Source organism: Cyprinodon variegatus, unplaced genomic scaffold (genome assembly GCF_000732505.1).
Source record: "Cyprinodon variegatus isolate N-32 unplaced genomic scaffold, C_variegatus-1.0 Scaffold178, whole genome shotgun sequence".
NCBI classification, from domain to species: Eukaryota; Metazoa; Chordata; class Actinopteri; order Cyprinodontiformes; family Cyprinodontidae; genus Cyprinodon; species Cyprinodon variegatus.
Window position 1 is genome coordinate 66,628 of NW_015150631.1, and position 17,927 is coordinate 84,554.

A 17,927-nucleotide genomic window follows, 5' to 3' on the forward strand; every position below is an offset into this window, starting at 1 on the left:
CAAAAACAAAAACAAAAACAAAAAAACTAAATAAGGAAAGGCTGGAACCTACCAACGCTGGCTGTAGGTGTCATGCACAATATTGAGCCTGCCCATCATGCAGTGCAACAGGAAGTGGATTGGGTTGGGAAGAGAAATCAAAACAGCCCATCACAAGATTCGTTAGAGGGAAGGGAGAGATAACGTGGGAGAAAAGGTTAATATTTCCCAAACACAGACATCAGTGACTGGAGAAGGTGCAGAGGTGACTAAGACTTTTGTCTGAAGAATAGAGTAGTGTTTAATTTGATAAGTGTCACAGGAGGAGAATCAATAAAACCATCAAACTTTAAATACAGATTTCAGCATTGAGCCCAAAGCAAAGTCTCAGAATCACGAGTAGCCCCCTGTACACTGTTCTGATACAGTCTGATTACAGTTTATTCCATATTTAGCTAATTGCATCCACAATTTTCACTAATCTCAATAGGTTGATATTTTTAATACAATTAGTAGGAAGAAAGAGATTAAAACCCCGTTTTAACTTATAAGGCCATGCAATTTCATACAAAGCACATATATAAGCTCTCCCATTACACTACGAAAATGACATGCAGTGTCTTGCTTAAGTCCTTATCTCATTTAAATGTTGCAACATTTTGTTACACCACAACCTACCAAAGGCTTTAGCATGTGTTTGTAGCCCCTCAGTATGATGCCGCCACTACTGTGTTTTGTCGTTAAGGTATCATTGGACAAAAAAGGTTTCTTCAACTCCAGGTCTTTAGGAGACCTGGTGTCCTGCAACCTTAAAACATCTCCATTCTCCAACATACCAAAATAAATGAGAGGTTCATGATAATTCTGCTGCTGAACTTGCGAATGTCCTTGAGGAGGAGCAGATGCATCTAACAGCTGCACGAAAATCACTCTTGATATCTGAAGTTTGAGAATGCTGGATCTAGAGTTCAGGTTTTCCTCCACATTTAGAGCTGTGTCATTTGTGTTTGACCTCATCCAGAGCTACCATTAGCCTCTTTGCGACCTCCAGTATCTGTAGTAGTCATAGTCTTGGTAGGATCCCACTTTGTCTTACGTTGAATAAGATCTAAGGTCACTTCAAAGCTTGAGATAACGTTTTATAACGCAGGTCTGCTTCATACTTATCTACTTACTACCTACATATATACATACTAATCTCTGACCTTTCTGATGTTTTCCTGGTTCTATTTATTAACACCTGTTTACAAAAAAATCCTGAAGCCTTCACTGAAAAATCTCTAAACTTTCAGTTCAGGTATCGGAGTAAAGGGGGCCGTAAACAAACGTGCTAAGCATTTGGTAAGTGTTCTGTAAAGAAATGCACAAAACTTGTTCTCATTTAACATATAAAGACTTTGTTTTAGCCTACATATCCTTTCATAACAAAACTGGAACATCCACTGTTATGAAAACTTCTGCAAGCCACTGGATGTGTTAATTCTGTCGGTTAGATGTGGAAGTTGTTGTTGTTTACTTTGTACTGTAATTTCCTCCTGTCTGATAAATTGTTGAACTATTGCACTGAAATATGCTGCTATCTATCACACAGCTGAACCCCAGCCAAGCAAAGGAGCCAGGTTAGAGTGATCCACCATCCACTGGCTGGTTGCTCCGGAAGCCATACCTGATGGGAGGAAAGCAGCCTGCTGCTGAAACTGCATGCTGGCCAGGGCTTGTTGGTACTGAAGCATGCCGGTGTTAAACATGGCTGTGGCCCCGTTGGCCTTCTCCAGGGCTGCCCGCTTTGGGAGGGGAGCCATGACACTAGGGGTGATGCCCTGCCCATCCACATGGAGGGAGGACAGCGAGAAAGAAAATAAATAAAAGGCAGAGATAGACAGGAAGAGGTGTGTGGAATTTAGAGAAGGTGTGTTAGAAAGAGGCAAAAACAGGGAAGAAAACAAAAACAACGTTAGAGACCCTCAGAGAAACAGTCACAACATCTTTGTGTACAACAATTACAATATATCATCAGTAGCAAGCAAGCAGCAGTCTGACACAAATACTACACAAGCAGGAGCATGATGCCTACTGGAGCTATGAGCTGACAAGCATTTAATATTAATTAAATAGTTATAATTAACTTTACACTCATAAGGCCGACTTATAAAGCAAGCATTAACCATTAAAACAACAAGGCTGCTAACAAAGTGAAACAGGTAGTAAGCACAGAAAAAGGGAGGCTGCACTGCTAGCTCCATGATAAACTGTATAAGCCATGTTTAAGTGATGGTTCACTCTCAGAAAAACAACAAGAACAAAAACAATCAAAAATGGTTTAAAGCCAAGAAAAAAAAAAAAGTTCTTTATTTGCAAGGCATAGCACACTATATATCTTGGCATTAGGCCATTCTTGACTTCTGAGTATTTGTGACAAGATCAAGAGATGAGTGAACTATCATTTTTTCCCCCTTTTTTTTAAACAATTAACCCGATAAGGTAGGATCACTCTTGATTGGTTAGCCTAGCCCCCACCCACATCCATATCACATGCATTAGCAACACAGACATGCACATAATTGGTTGACACTAACAATTAGACACAAGACCAAAGCCATGCCACTTTTATAGAAGCTCTGCTTCCCTAACCCTCGCTAACTTTTGTTAAAAAGGCTGCAGGAAATGAAATGATCGTGGCTCCCAATTGCAATCTGCACCACCAAATTTGTGTTTTTTCCGACGCACAAAGCTTTAAGTGCAACACGCCACAATCATTTCATCACAAGCAGATATTACAAAGTATCAAGAGGAAAAGAAACACACATTGCACTGAGACAAACAGTGTGAAAAAGTAGCTAGGTATCTTTGGTTAAAACACTGCTGCACAACAAAGCCACATGCGTGCCAAGCTAAAAGGTGAAAGGTCATAGTACCAGGTCAAAGGTTGCGTCGAGGGGTCGCTTCAGTGATTTGACAGCCGACTGAGTCTTAATTAGCAGGCAGCGAGCACATGATGGCAATGGGCCAATGGGGTTCAAGCGCATTAACATAAACCAGCAAGCAGAGGTGCATCATGGGGGCAGCAGTGCAGTTTGGGTACAGGTGAGAAAAACAAAACAAATAAAAAAAACAAATCATTGGAATGCAATATACAAAGGGGATAACAGGGCTAATGCATGCACAGTGTGGACATTAGCTCTACTACTCAACAGTTAAATCATCATCAGAGAGATGATAACTACTGGTCTACAGAGGTTATTTTCACACAGGAATACATGAAAACAGAAAATTATTCAACATGTAATTAATAAAGAGCCGCAGGGAATAAACAGCAAAATGTATAGAGGTTTAATTTGACATTTTTTCTGTTTCACTGTGCACACTGTAGTCGGGTTGACATTACAATGATTCACCCCCATGTTCTCTGTATTGCTGTACCACTAAAAGCACATGTAGAGATTAACGGACGTGTGTGGCTGCACTAGAATTCACCGGCACCGTTACAGCAGGAAAAGACAGAAGGCACAATGAAGTTTTAAATAATATTAAGAGGAAGAGAAGTTGTATAGAGGAACAACAGAAACAATGGGTCATAAATGAGGGCAGCCTGAGAGAGAGAGAGAGAGACAGAAAAGGAACTGGATTCTGCTCGTTGTCTGAGATGAGATGAACGAGGAACGAAACATTCGGTTTAACAAAAGAGGAAGCAAACCGCTTGACATAACAGCAGTCCTGGTTACAGTAGACTATTGTCTTGTCCTTCTTCATGTCATCCAGCACTGAGCAGATTTGACCCCAAACCAACATGCAGACCTTTTTAATATTTGACCTGGCAAAAGCAGAACTGATAATGTTACACAAAATAAAAAACAATTAGGAAAGCGAGACATGTTCAAACATGAAGGTGATCATGAGTCTAAGGGCATAAACTCTGCAGGTACTTTATCTTAAAACTGTTAGGCTTGCTGTGAATGTAAAAACTCCTTACTCTGCATTTTGTGGGCTTTAAATGAGTGCAGCCTTACTAAAAGCGAAAGCTCACCATGGCCGCGGCAGCCGTGGCCTGGTTCACCTGATGCTGGGTGGCCTTAATTTTAGCCTGCAGATGGGCAGGAGGGTGGAAGTACTTGCACTTTTCCCTAGTGCACCGACCCTTGATGTAGTCCATGCACACGGTTACGGTGTTATCGTTGGTGTCGATCATGGTGCTATCTGCGGGGTGAGCGAAGCGGCACTCGCCCTCCCCCCGAGCACAGTTTCCCCTCTGATACTCACGACACACCTGAACAACACAGAGGGATATCAAATAAATATCAAAAAACAGTGTGAGACAGCTGACATGTATAAACATGTTTTAGTTAAGCTCACAGCTTGCTTTTGAATAAATTACAATTAGCAAACAAGATGTTGATCAGAAGTTATTTTAATAGAATCCATTAAATGTTTTAAAGTTCTTTTAATATTGATTCATGACTACAAACAATCAGTAGTAGCAGAATTCTAACAAGTAGAAAATGTCTGAGCAATCAGTGAGGCTATCTGCTCAGATAGCTGATCTGCAATCAGCTGCTCTGCAGGCAAACTGATGATAGCTTGGCAGATGTAGCTTTGAAATAAAGCTACTCTGATAACAGTGATCTTTGGGACTTCATCACTATTTGTTTTCTGAAAAAAAAAAACTGTTTGAGCATTTTAAAGATTTTGAAACTAACTTTAAAAAAAAAGTTTTTAAACAAACACTAACTAGGCTTCATCTAGATGAGACAGAGCACTAGCATCAGCCATATAGTAACATGGTAAGAGTAAAACATAATAACTTGAAAGAGCACAGGGTCACTGACTAAAATTGGTAAATGGAAAATATAAAAATAAATCTTAAAGTTGCTGAAAAATCTCTGTAGCAACCAATAATCAAAACACAACCGGTGTCTTTTAACTACCTATTAATAGACACCAGCCTGTTGATTTAAAAATGTAGAATAGAATTGGGTTAAAAATGTATTCATCTAAAAAACACAACAGATGCATCCTATAATCATATAACACACAAACTGACTGAATTTTCTCTTAAACAGACTTTTTAGCGGTTTTACAGCTTTTTCAGCTGATTAATAAAAGGGGTAAAGTGGATTGCATTGTCCTCAAGTTAAACCATAAGGATACAATCTATGCAGCCCTTTTTCTTCTTAATAAGGAATGTAAGAGGTGATTTAAGAAATACATGTTCTTTATTTGGAATATTCATTATTTTCTTACACTTGAAGTTAATAACTTAATTTCCAGATGCATCTGAAGAATTTTTTGTTGAGTGCAGCGGCTAGTTCGAACACTTGGAAAGTGTTAGAGTTCAAGAAAAGAAAGCAACCTTTTCTTTTTGCTTAGTCATTACATTATTGGTCAAAATTGTTCCTTTTAAAATGTATTCATTTACTTGCTTTATTGCATGATAACGGGACACAGTTAAGACATGAAAGTAAATATTTGTCAAGCAAACATAATGACTAAATCTAATACTAAGAAGCCTCTACCATTGAGACAGCAGAGGGCAGCACTCACTTTTAAATATTAAGTAAAAACAGCTTTTGTGCTACTGACTCCCCTTACAACTAATATAAAAAACCAAAATCAAGAGAGCGAATTTGATAAATACCCATATGCAACATTACAGTAAATAATCAGTTCATTTTCTGTTGTTTTCCTCTTACTGGAAACTGTTGGCATTCTCTTTAACCAGGTGAAATTTTTACACAGGTTCAGACTTCCTGGTAGTGAATAAAGTAATAAAAAAATCAAATGACACTGTAACATGATTGACTCTGTCAATTCTGACTCACAACTTAGACGGTAAGAGTTTATTTATTTTGTTTTTACGCTACTGTTTTTACGCATCTACTATGAAGTCTATAATGTTTTCAGTTGCTCCCTGAAAATAAACTGGTCTGGGTGCACCTATTGGGTTGCCTGTTACCTCAAGTCTGTCTGTTCTCAGCAGTTTCTGGGCTGCAGCAGCAGCAGCGTTGGGAACTTGGCTAACGTTGGGGCTGGATGACATAAGCACAGGGGTGCTGGGCAGGATCTCTGGAGGCATCAGGCTTGGAGACATTGGGCTCAGGTAAGGGTTGAAGGCTGCAGCGGCAGCAGCTGCTGCTGCGCTTGCATTGGTGGCCAGGCCTGGTGTCATCGAAAACATGGGCTGAAGCAGGAAAAAAGTCACATTTAAAATCAATAGAAAAAAACTTGCAGAGCAAATCAATACACTTAGAAAACAGATTAAGCAAAATAGAACGCCTTGAAAAAGTATTCAAACCTAAACCTTTCAATATTGATCAATTTTTAAACAAAAACCTCAACTTCCATGTCATTGTAATTTTTTCACAGTGTTTTATTTGGAGTTGATGCACAAATAGTTTGAATTATTGTAGGTAAAAATCTAAAAAGTGTTTTGTGTGTCTGTTTTCAGCACCTCCAAAACTGATGCCCCTAAATAAATATAACTCAGTGGTATTGACTGGATTTTGAATTCAACACCTTGCATAACAGCACAGTGGCCTTTGTAAATTCAACAAATGTACGTCGTCTCACCATGGGGGGTAGCTGAGTGCCAGGCATCATAGCATTGGCGAGCTGCATCTGCTGGGCTAGCATGGCCATATTTTTCTGCTGAATCAGATTGTTCCTGCCATTGATCTCCAGCTGGGTCTTTAGATGGGGAGGAGGGTGCAGGTACTTGCAGTTCTCCCTGGAACAACGGCCCTGAGAGGAAAAAAGAGAGTGACAGAATCCTGTATTACTGACAGATGCAGGTATTGTTCCCGTGAAATGTGTAGACAAAAGGGTGAGTCTCGGCATGGATGATGCGATACAACAGGTGTCACAATATGATACTATCGCAATATTGCAATATCACTATATATTGCCATGTGTTTCCCAGCTATCAAATTAAAGGTATAGATAAAAAAACAAGTGCTTCAAATGTTCATCAGAACATACAATACTGATCATGCAGTTATTTTGGTATCCATGTTGTTCAGGGTTTGAGTCAGTCCACCTCTTCCAGTGTGAGTGCCTCATCTACAGATATGGCAAAAGGGCTCCACGGCGCCATCTACCAGAGTGGCAGTGCAGAGGTGGCCCATTTTCCCTCATTGTTTTAGGTGAAAATGTTTTGTTTATTTTAAAATCAGTACCAGGAACTGAAAGATCGATGTTATATTGGGAAGCCGAAAAATCACAAATGTCACCAAATCAATTTTCCCCTCACCCTTAGTAGACAAAAGGCACAAAGATCCTGAATAAGTGACAAAAGGTACAAACTGATGACTAAATGTGATTTAAAATACTGTCAATCAGTCTCATCTGGATTTAGTTGTCTTTAAATGGAGAACATCCTTAATGTTCCAGAACTATAATAATATCTGCCAATATAATTTATGTCTGCAGAAACAAAAAATCTACATAGATATTAAGAATATGAAAAACACTATATATCAACTTCTATTGAATTTCAATAACAGCTTAAGTTTGTATTTGGGGAATATACTCCACAGCCTTGGGGAAATAATGATTGGTCAATGTCAAACTGTCACATTCAAATTGCGCTCAGTCTGTCAGTAATTGTTAACAGATGCTATTTCTGTTCATCCCAGCTGAGACGTGTGTGCATGTGTGCAACAGCCCCAAGGGGGGGAATGACTGAAACACTGCGGTGTTTTTCTCCAGACATCATGTTTAGCCATACAACATGTCTAAGTGACACCATAAATACTCTGATATGATCACACTAGATTATCCCAGGAGTCATTCAGAGGTCAACGCATCAAGGCTTCTGGATAATCATTTAAAACTAATATGGCTTTCAGCTTGCTGCTACAAATTGTATATTTTTAGGTTTTAGAATCATCCAGCCAGATTAGTACCATTTATTTTCAATCCAGAGTGCATTCTTTCAAGAGTCATTCTCATATGACCGCTATCAGATATTTCTAGCACAGACATGAAAAACACACATTCACAACCAGGCCCACAATGCATAAACGACATGTATTTACTTTCATTGCAGCAGCACAGCTTATCTGAATGTGGCACCTATCCCTCGCTGAAAGAGCTGACCTCACCAGGATTTATCTCCGCACGCTGACGTGACTGTATCACACTCCACATTCTTCTTTTACTTTCACTGACACTGGAGCACGAGCCAGGTGCGTATAAAGGAGGCAAACAAGAACCATCGTTGATGATATAGTTGTTTTGTTTTTTCCATTTGTTTAAACCAGCCACCTCTGACTCTTCCTGCATTTCCTTTTAAGGATATTGCGGCGTGTGCAGCTAATGGGAGGCTGACACCAATTAAGAATTCATGGACTTGGATTTATGGACCTCTATATGAAGTCTATGATCTTCTGCTCGGCTTGCATTATGAATTACAGCCTACGAAGCTTGTTGTAGGGTGGTTTTCTGATAAAATCCTTTAGGAAGTGGAACATGATCCCATATATCACGTCTCATTTTAGAAGAAAAAAAAAATGTTTAATGTTTTAGCGAGTGCCTAAAGTGTCAGATAGACGTAAAAATAACACCAATAAAGCAAAAGATAGGGCTTAGTCCCTAAATATTTAGACACCCTCCCCACAAGTGTGCTTAATACCAAATATGTTAGTTGGAGCTTAGATCTGGCTGCAAAGGGAATAATAATTTAACTCTGAAGTAATGTCCCATGGTGCAAAAAAGTGTAGGGTAGTTTAAAGAAATTAACTGTAGGTGGGCGATAAACACAAAGTAATGTATGAATTAAAAAGGGAAGTTTTTATAAGGTTTTTAAAAACAAAGAACAGGAAATGATTGCATGTTTACCCTTTTGTGTAAATATGTTTCTTATTGAATAAGAAAAAAAATCACTGCATCAGCGGTGGCAATATGGGCATAGAATTTTTTCATAATGATTTGTTAATTATCATGTAATCCAAAGACGGAATTAGGAAATTTGGGGGCCTCGGCAAAAACAGGCATAAACTGAGAAGACAACACATAAAACAGGCCAATTATACAGACATTTAATTAAATTGACATATATTACTTGTTCTACTTTTTGTCCCTCTCTTCTTATTATTTTTCTTGTTGTTTGCCTCTCTATGTTTTCTTTTGTCCTCTTTTCTTTTCATATTGGCGATGTGCTCAGCTGACATTTCAAGGAGTGAAAGATTTTTCCAATCACTAAACCCATTCTCACTTAGCTAAGTGCTCCTTCCTGTGTTTCCAAAAAGGCAGAAGCAAAGGTAGATAACACAGTCCTTCTTTCCACTGTAGACAAGCCACGATCTGCTTTTCTCTTCTCCATTTTTCATTTGAATGAATGAAATAATAGCTGCATGAATCATGACAGCAGACAAGAGAGAGGTGAGCAGGAGGTGGGGTTTCAAATCTACTTGCTTTGGAGAGCAGAGTTTGGTGCTTTTATATGTTGTCGCCAAGGTCTGCAAAGTCTCCACTAACAGAAAAAAGTCACTTGATGTGGCGCTAGGCACTTTTTAAAATATAAAAGAGCCAGAGGGGTCTTACATTGCACTAGATTAAGCAACAAAAAATAAATAAATTGGCAACACTGCTCTTCGCGCCATCTGTTTTCAAATGGTTCGCTACTGTTTGGATCTTTGTGCAGATGTCCAGCAAATGGACTGATATGGTGGACAATGAAGGGGGGGATAAGACACTCTTAATATTATTAGCATTCTGATGTCATTTTGATGAAAGGATCTTGATCAAAAACCTTATCAGTGTGCACAAATAAGTAATAGCTGTATTAACTGTACATGTGAAAAAAGTTTTATGGGGCCGCCAGGAACTTGTGGTCCTAGGCAACTGCCTAGTTTTGCCTAATGGTAAATCTGCACCTGATGTAATTAATACAATTATGCAGGATTTTTCCTGACTGGATCTTTCATTGTAACAAAAGTGACGATAAGAAACTCAAACATTTCCAACTGTACAGCTTTTTTTTAGGTTATAACTTAAGTGCCGCTCTTAAAAACAAACCGAATTAAAAAAAGCTTCTCATGACCTCAGTTATCACCTAACTCCAAACAGTAACTGTTATGAATCATACTTCAAATATACTGATATTTGTTGATATTTTTGTCTAACAAACAGTGAAATAATCTGTAAAACACAACATAACTGCTAAAGCAGTTTGTTCAAATCATTAGTTTGTTTATTTTTGCTGTTTAATTCCAAATGTGTATTGTATGGAGATTTTAACAATAAAGATATAAGTGTTTTGATTAATGTCTCTGTATCTACAGTACAGACTAAAATGTTTGGAAATTCGTCTTTGCAGTTTGTTTGATCAGAACCATTCCAGTTGTATCATTAGGGCTGTTTTTCTATTGGAAGGTGAAACTTCATCCAGCCCCAAGTGCTTTTTAGGCCCTAACAGGTTTGCTTTGACTAACTTTCCATTTAACTCGGTCAAACGCTACTGGGTCCATATGTGGTATTATGAGTGGTGTTTTCCTCCACACAGTGTTTTAAATGTTCTTATTTTTCTACACGCTTCTGTCCATACCTGGACACACGGGACACCTTATAGGTTTCTTTCAACAATTAATTTCATAGTGTCCCTCCTCCTCAAAGGATGGATTTGTAGAACGCACAACTAATATTTAGGTATGGATCTCTTCAGCTTTTTTAGATTTAACATTCGTGCCATAATCTGTCCATTTTCAGACCAAACAGTGTTCTGTAAGATTTCCAAATCTTATGATATTGTTTAAAAACCTAACCCTGCTTTAGACTTCTGAAACACCACTTTATCCCCAATCTGTCTGCTGCGTTCTTTCACCATGCATGTAACTCACTAATTTCCTCTGGTAAATATAAAAACCTTTTCCAGGAACAATGTATTCCTGTTATCTGATCATACATTACAACTTGGTTCCACTGGATACATATAAAAAAGATAATATATATACAAAAATGCTGTTTATAAAAACTATGCATAGTTTTTTATCCGTTAGTTTGTGCTGCTCTATTGCATATAATTGCAATGAAAAACATGGAGGTCTGTTAATATAATAAGACAGGATGTAAGAAAGATTAATTAGACTACAGATAAGTCATATCTTTAAAGGTAGTCTTTTAAAAGCCCCACCCTCTCCACAAAAAAACGCATATGCACAATCCTGTACCCGCTTCCGAGAGAAACGGACTATTAAATGTGCGAGAGAGCATGAACAAGCCCATTTCGCCTCGTGCACGCTCTGTTTAAAAGTTGCTGTTTGCATCGCTCATGCAAGCTTACTTTCCAAAAGTTTTGCAATTTTTCCACTATGTCAGACTCACCACCGGTAAGTGAAAATGGGGAAAAGACCCTTAACCCCACTCTGCTCCCTGGGTGCCACACAATGGCAGCCCACTGCATCCAAGGGTATGAGTTAAAATGCAGAGTGAATTTTTATTGTGGGACAATAAAGATTTTTATTTTATTTTTTTTATACCTTTAAGTAGCATCATACAGATTTTCCTGAGACATCAGAACTGGGAGTAAAACAACACTTTGTAAAGAGAAAGCAATGAAATGATTCATTCTTCTAATTTGATAAACGCAGGATTTTTCTTCCTCCAAAGGGGAATATGAAACATTTTTATTATTCCACACCAGACACTTCAGAGCTCACGTTAACGTAATTTTCTGACAGGCCACATGCTGAGATGTGCAGCTCTGTGGCAAGAGAGTACAGCATGAGCATGAAAAGGGAGAAAAAAAGGAGTTGAAAGCAGGTAGACCAAAGCATAAAAATGATAGGCGGTGAGGGGTGGAAAGTGTGGGTGTGATTTCAGAGCGGTGGGGAGGGTGGGCGGAGGGGGTTATAAAGACATAAAAGATCATGTTGCGTTCACCTCACATGACCTAGACTTCCCTGACTGCCAGAGTCAGCAACAGGAGAACTGTAAATGTGAGTAAAAGGAGAATAAAAAAATATATATATATTCTTGATTTTGAGTAACCAGATCTGCCCCTAGCCGAGATTTTCAAAGAACATGCCTGCTACCAGAACGGGTAGCCATTTTGAATAAGCAAGTCTGGTCCCAGAAGAGGAAACGTCAGTCAGAGTAAGAGGAGAATGAGGGAAAGCGGGAGCCCTGCGAGGCAGCGCGAGGGCTGCGTCAGGGAAATTTTAGAAGTTGCAGAAGAAGAACGACGTGATCAAAAAACAGGGGACTGTCAAGTGCTGCAAAGTGATGCGGTCAAAGACGAAAGGAAGACGCTGCCGTGTTTGTTTCTGTTATGGTGACATCAGTGGCCTTGAGGAGTAGCTACAGATGGTGTCCACAGCAACAGAGCTGCCTGTCTGATCACTGGCAGACAGAGACAGTCAGAGAAGAAATCACTACTCGCCTTGCAGCCATAATTAGTTCAGATGCATCTGTGTGTCTCTACACTAGCCCAATTTGTTCCATGTCCATGCCAGTAATTAAAAAGGTCACTCTCAATGAAAACAAATGATAGAGGTGTCATCTTCCATATTTCTATGTTCCTATCGACTACTAAGCTGCAAAATTGTTCGGGAAAACCATGTTGAGACACTGATACAATTTAAATGTAATCATGCAAATGAAACGTTTGAAAACTGCAATGAAGGCCCACTTAAAGCCCCAGGATGCTTTTAGGAAAAGAAATGAGGAATATAATGGGAACGTGAAGAGGGAATAGAATGAACTGTGCCTAATGTTTGCCTGCAATGATGAAAAACAACAGTGATCGCTTTCTGAATGATTCACCAGCATCATTAGCTAATTCCCCAGAGTCAGAGCAGGTTGTGAGCAAGGCAAGATAAATATTTCTCCTCGTTACTCAAAGGGATTCTGCACATTAAATTTTAAGTGCAGTAACCTTATAGTTTACAGCAAAAAAACATCGGTAAGCAAGGTTTTTCTGTTAACGTGTTTTCTCTGGAAGTCTGAGCTTCACCCGTTAAGATCAGAGCAGCCGATAGCCATGCAGGCCAAACTGGGAACAATAATCCCACTGGCTACTGGGCAGACTGTTTGATGATAAGTTGTAAAAACATGTCCCGCCCTGATCCCACTCCCCTCTAACTGGCTGTCTCTTACCCAAAGACACACACCCTGCTTTTGTGACTATGTGGGAATTAAACAAACAGTGAAGCAATGCTGAAAGAATGCTGGGTGTGGCTGAATCCCATTCTTTTTGGGAAGGAGGTAAAGCATGCAGCAAGGTTTAAAATGCATGTGCTCCGGTAACATTTTACAAAAACTATATGCAATAGACACAAACCTTGTGACCTGAGAACCCTAATATTTGATTATAAAGAATAAAGCTACTGTACATGGAAGACGTTTTCAGATTTCTTTGTCTCTGCTACTAACCTGTGAGTCTTCTGATATCTAGAACTAAATATTAAACTAAGTATAAATACATTAAGGTCAATATTTAAAAAAAAATCCTTTTTTTAGATTTACACTGGCTGCACATTAATCCATGCCTTGGTGTTCTGCATACCTCATTGTGTTTTATTTAATATTTAACATTGTGTAATAAAGGAATATTTCCCAGCAAAGTGTCACCGAATAATTTTAAGAGAAATCTGACCTAAGGTTGTTATGAGAGTTTAATGGTATAATTTATTGTATTATATACACAACGTAGAAGTACTAAAGTTTTTCATGATATTATTGCTGTCAAACTAAATAAAGTGTACCCATATTTCTACTGCTACAAAAACTGAGATATTAATAATGGCAGTTAAGATATTTACAAATTTACCTACTATTTTTTTATACTGATACAAATAGTAGTAGCTTAAAAATAGATATGTTTGTTGTTCAGGATATAATTTACTTTTTGGTGTTCTTTTATTAGAGTGACAAAAGTATAACAAGCTGATGTTACCAGACAGCTAAACTTGGGTTTCTTGCAAGCAGGTGATATGTGCAGTAGCTTTCTTTCAGTCGGTTGACTGGCAGTCTGCAGCCGCAGCAGGTCAGGAAGGAATAACCTGAGTTGATCTATTGTTATCTTCAGCATCTCTTTAAAAACATTTAAACTATAGAAAATGTGTAAAAAAAGGAGTTTTCGTGGTTCTGAAACATTACGTTTTTGTTAATCCTCAGCCATGTGCAAAAAAACATATTAGAAAAGTTTGCTCAATTATGGAAATATTCTGTTTTTATTCATTTTTGGTCCATAAAAAATTATATTTCATATATAGAAAAAGAAACTGTCACAGAAAAAAGTGCTAAATTAAAATACAATTGAAGTTACCGTAGTTGGGTTATTTATTTTGCATGACTTTGACACCTACCGCTAATTTTAGACTGTGTTCTTAATTTAATGAGTCTAAGACAGAATTACAATGAATGTATTTTCTGTCATGCTTATCCCAAGCAGTGCTGGTGCCCTACATGCAAGAGGTGGGCTACACCCTCAACAGGTCGCCAGTCCATAGCAGGGCAACACAGAGACAAACAACCATTCACACACTCACACCTAGGGAGAATTTTATAGAAGCAAAGGAACCTAACAGTCATGTCTTTGGACTGCGGGAAGAAGCCAGAGAGAACCCCTGCATGCACAGGGAGAACACACAAAATACTTGCAGAAAGACCCCAAGCCAGGAATTGAACCAAGACCCTTCTTTTTGCAAGGCAGCAGTATACCCACTGTGTTACTGAGCAGCCTGTAAATTTATTGAAACTAATTTTGATTTAAACAAAATTTGCTTATTTTTAATTGTGCTGTCATGTTTCCGAATTACAGTAATCTCCTTCATTAATGCTTTTTGTAACTTCTGTCATAATATTTATTTGAATTAATTCTGCCATTGTTCTGTAGTCATTTTGTCAGGGTTCCTGTGTATCTATGTTAGTGCGAGTTATGCATCTCTCCCAGAGAGGATCTTTGTGGAGAACCTGGGGAGCCTACACAGGTGAAGATAATCTTTCTCATGAGAGTGCTGGGCTTAAAAGAGCAGCAGAGCCTTTACTCAGTGCTGGTTTCTTGTGTTGTTGATGTAGTTTCGTTGCTTTCTAGTCTCTTGATTCCTTTGAGTATTTTCCCTGACGTTTATTGGTTTTTGTTTGGTTTTCAGTATTTTTGTATTTTTGCCTCTGTTCCCCTTGGACTTTCATTAAATCATCAAAAACTCATCTGTGCCTACTCCTCTCTGCATTTGGGTCCTCAAATCCTCAACCCCATCATGACACTTTTTGCAATAAGTTTAATACACATCTTTTTAACCTGATATAAATAATTCCATCTATCTAAAATGTTGAAATATAAATATATAATAAAGAAATAACACCCCATAATTATTCCTGACTGCTGTGTTTGACTTTTATTGTTTTCGAATCTAAATCCAAAATGAAATCTTTAAAAGCATAAGGGACAAACAGCAGCCAAAGCCTTTGTGTGAATCCACCTCCCGCAGCTCATCGTCCATGCAGCACTGCTGTAGTATGATGGTATTCAGCTGCTGTTTGGGTGCGAAGCCACACTGTTCTCTGGCCTGCGTTCCACTGTCTTCTGTCCAAACATACGCTGAGATGAAAGCTCTTCTCTTCACACACAAACAGTCAAACAAGCTTTGTTCCGCTGGAGAGTAGCAGAGACTCAAAGGAACCGGCTCAGCGGTTGGTCTCTTTGTCTACCGTGCACGTATGAATATAAATACATCAATGTGCACGTTGTAGGTGCGCACGTTGTATGTGCACATCATCTGGCTCATTAAGCAGAATGTAAGAACACTTTGCTTTGTTTAAATCAGTGACATGTATAAAACAACTCTTCTAATATTTTGTTTTCAACAACAAAACCTTATTTATTTCACATAGGAAGTTTCTAAACACTATAAAAGATTGTATATTCATGTAAAGACGCTATGTCAAACACATCATTTTGTTTTTGGATCATAAATACACATTAAAACCCCATAGACCGAGCCTATCTCCCCGCTGGGTTGCAGCGCACAGACTGAGCAGTGTTGCAGTTCTGTGGTCTGGGAGTTGATGTTACTGCATGTGCTGGGGCTTGTGGAGATACGGCAATGCGAGGGAGTGTTAATCTATGATAATAGTTCAAATATGTCCACAGCGTCACATTATCGCCCTCACTAAAACAACACCAGAATTCAAAAAGGTGGTGTACTCCACTGAGAAAGGAGCACACAAAGTGAGGAGATTACCGAGGCACATCCAAGGTTTTTAATTACGCACACACACAAAAAAATACACTGATATTTGTGCTAACATGGTGCAGAAGCAGACGCATAGATAGGGAGAGACGGAGTCACAAACATATGCAGAGCAATGAGTTATTCACACATGCTTCTCAGAAATGCCCCCAGGTCAGATGTCACGTATACTGGAGCCCTGGGTCCAAACTTAGACCTCTCTGTCTTTCTGCTGATATGTCCCCCTCCTCCTGTGTGCTATCTCTTTTTACACCAAAACATGTTCATGTGACTCCTGTAACACTTCCTCTTTCTTAGACTGATGATTTCTGTGCCTCTTTTCTTCGTGTAAACGGCTAACAAGGTTAGTTTCTAACATTTTGTTATCTGCAGGATAAGCACAATAAGAAAGGTTTATGATAATGAATGCAACAAATAATAGATGTCCAATATTTAAGTATGAAGAGGGGGCCCTGGACAGTTAATGGAAAGATCTCTGAGCTCCATTTCCCAGTGAGAGTTAAAAAGAAGAGTCAGTTAACAGAAATCCTATAAGCTTGTGGCAGCAAATCAAGACTCCACGATGACTCTGTTGAGTCTGTAATAGTCTTTTTAGGACAGATTTGTATTTGAATTGCCCTTTGCAAAGTGGGACTGCCGTAAGCGAGGGTTCTATCTATTTTGTCTGTAGGGCAGCCCCCTACCCATCCACCAAAATTAACAAAAGGCTCCTGTCTCCTCCTGCCTCTGTGACACCAGGATTCATGACTAATTTAGTTTGCAGCAATAACAGATTTAATCGGGTATGCATTATGCTAATCTCATCTCACAGGCTTTAATCCGATCTGCAACTCTAATCCCACTGTCAACTGGTCTAATCCTGTTTCTGTGTGCGATCATCTCCGTGAGGTCTGGCAGTAACACATGAAGGATCTTCCAAATTCCTTCTGTTTTAGTTTAAAGGTCCTTCTTTTTCAATTTTCTTTGAAATTTGTGCCCTTTTTGCACTTGCTATGACTGGGGTCTATAATAAATCTTTCAACACGTTCTGAGTAACATCCTTTTAGTCTGCATGATACTGTAATTCAAATATAATGCGACTTAACTGAGGGCATATTATGGCAATTCTCATAAATTTCTCATAGATTTTTTTATTGCTGTAATGTAATAAGTTCTGAATTGTAGAAATAAATTCTCTTTTTAAATATATTTAAATTCTTAGAGATGGGCCAGTGTTTAGTGTAATATAGTAGTCACAGCTGGATTAATGTCAAGCTGGATTAATCTACATCATGAACCATAAAAAGTAGTAATATTATTGAGATGGTACACTAGGGTGAGGCGATTGTACTATAACTCTGGTGGCATTTCTTGTTTAATACCTGTGCTTGGAACACAAAAAAGCAAATGGAAAACCTCCTTGATGGCTCTAACAGCTGCCAAGAGGGAGAGGCCCATGCAGCAGAAAGGTGTTAAGAGAGGTAACACGGGAATAGCTTTGCCCTGATCTCGCTTGCCCAACGGGAAGAAAATAGCAAAGCTGACTAGTAGAATCTCTGTTTGCATGTTGATTGACGGAGATGAAAGAAAGAACTGTTGAGAAAGTGGAGGAAAGTTGAAGTTGGTTCTCTAAAGGACAACAGAAATAAACACAAACTAGGAGGTTAACTAATGTAGTGGTATAACAATTTTAACTGTTGTTCTATCCTAGTTGTCCAGATTCCAGTACACACACACATATATATCTATATATATATATATATATATATATATATATATATA

At 38.6% G+C, this 17,927-nt stretch overlaps 1 protein-coding gene across 1 annotated transcript in view; it reads right to left on the minus strand.

The window, feature by feature from the left end:
* LOC107087279 (muscleblind-like protein 1) overlaps positions 1-17,927 on the minus strand; it is a 39,627-nt gene that overhangs the window by 3,702 nt on the left and 17,998 nt on the right. Inside the window, exons 3-7 of the mRNA XM_015378774.1 lie at positions 6,544-6,714; positions 5,930-6,154; positions 4,004-4,243; positions 2,895-2,948; positions 1,646-1,799 (exon numbers count right to left, since the gene is read on the minus strand). Coding sequence (XP_015234260.1) covers positions 1,646-1,799; positions 2,895-2,948; positions 4,004-4,243; positions 5,930-6,154; positions 6,544-6,714 — 844 coding nt within the window. The remainder of the gene's footprint in view (positions 1-1,645; positions 1,800-2,894; positions 2,949-4,003; positions 4,244-5,929; positions 6,155-6,543; positions 6,715-17,927) is intronic.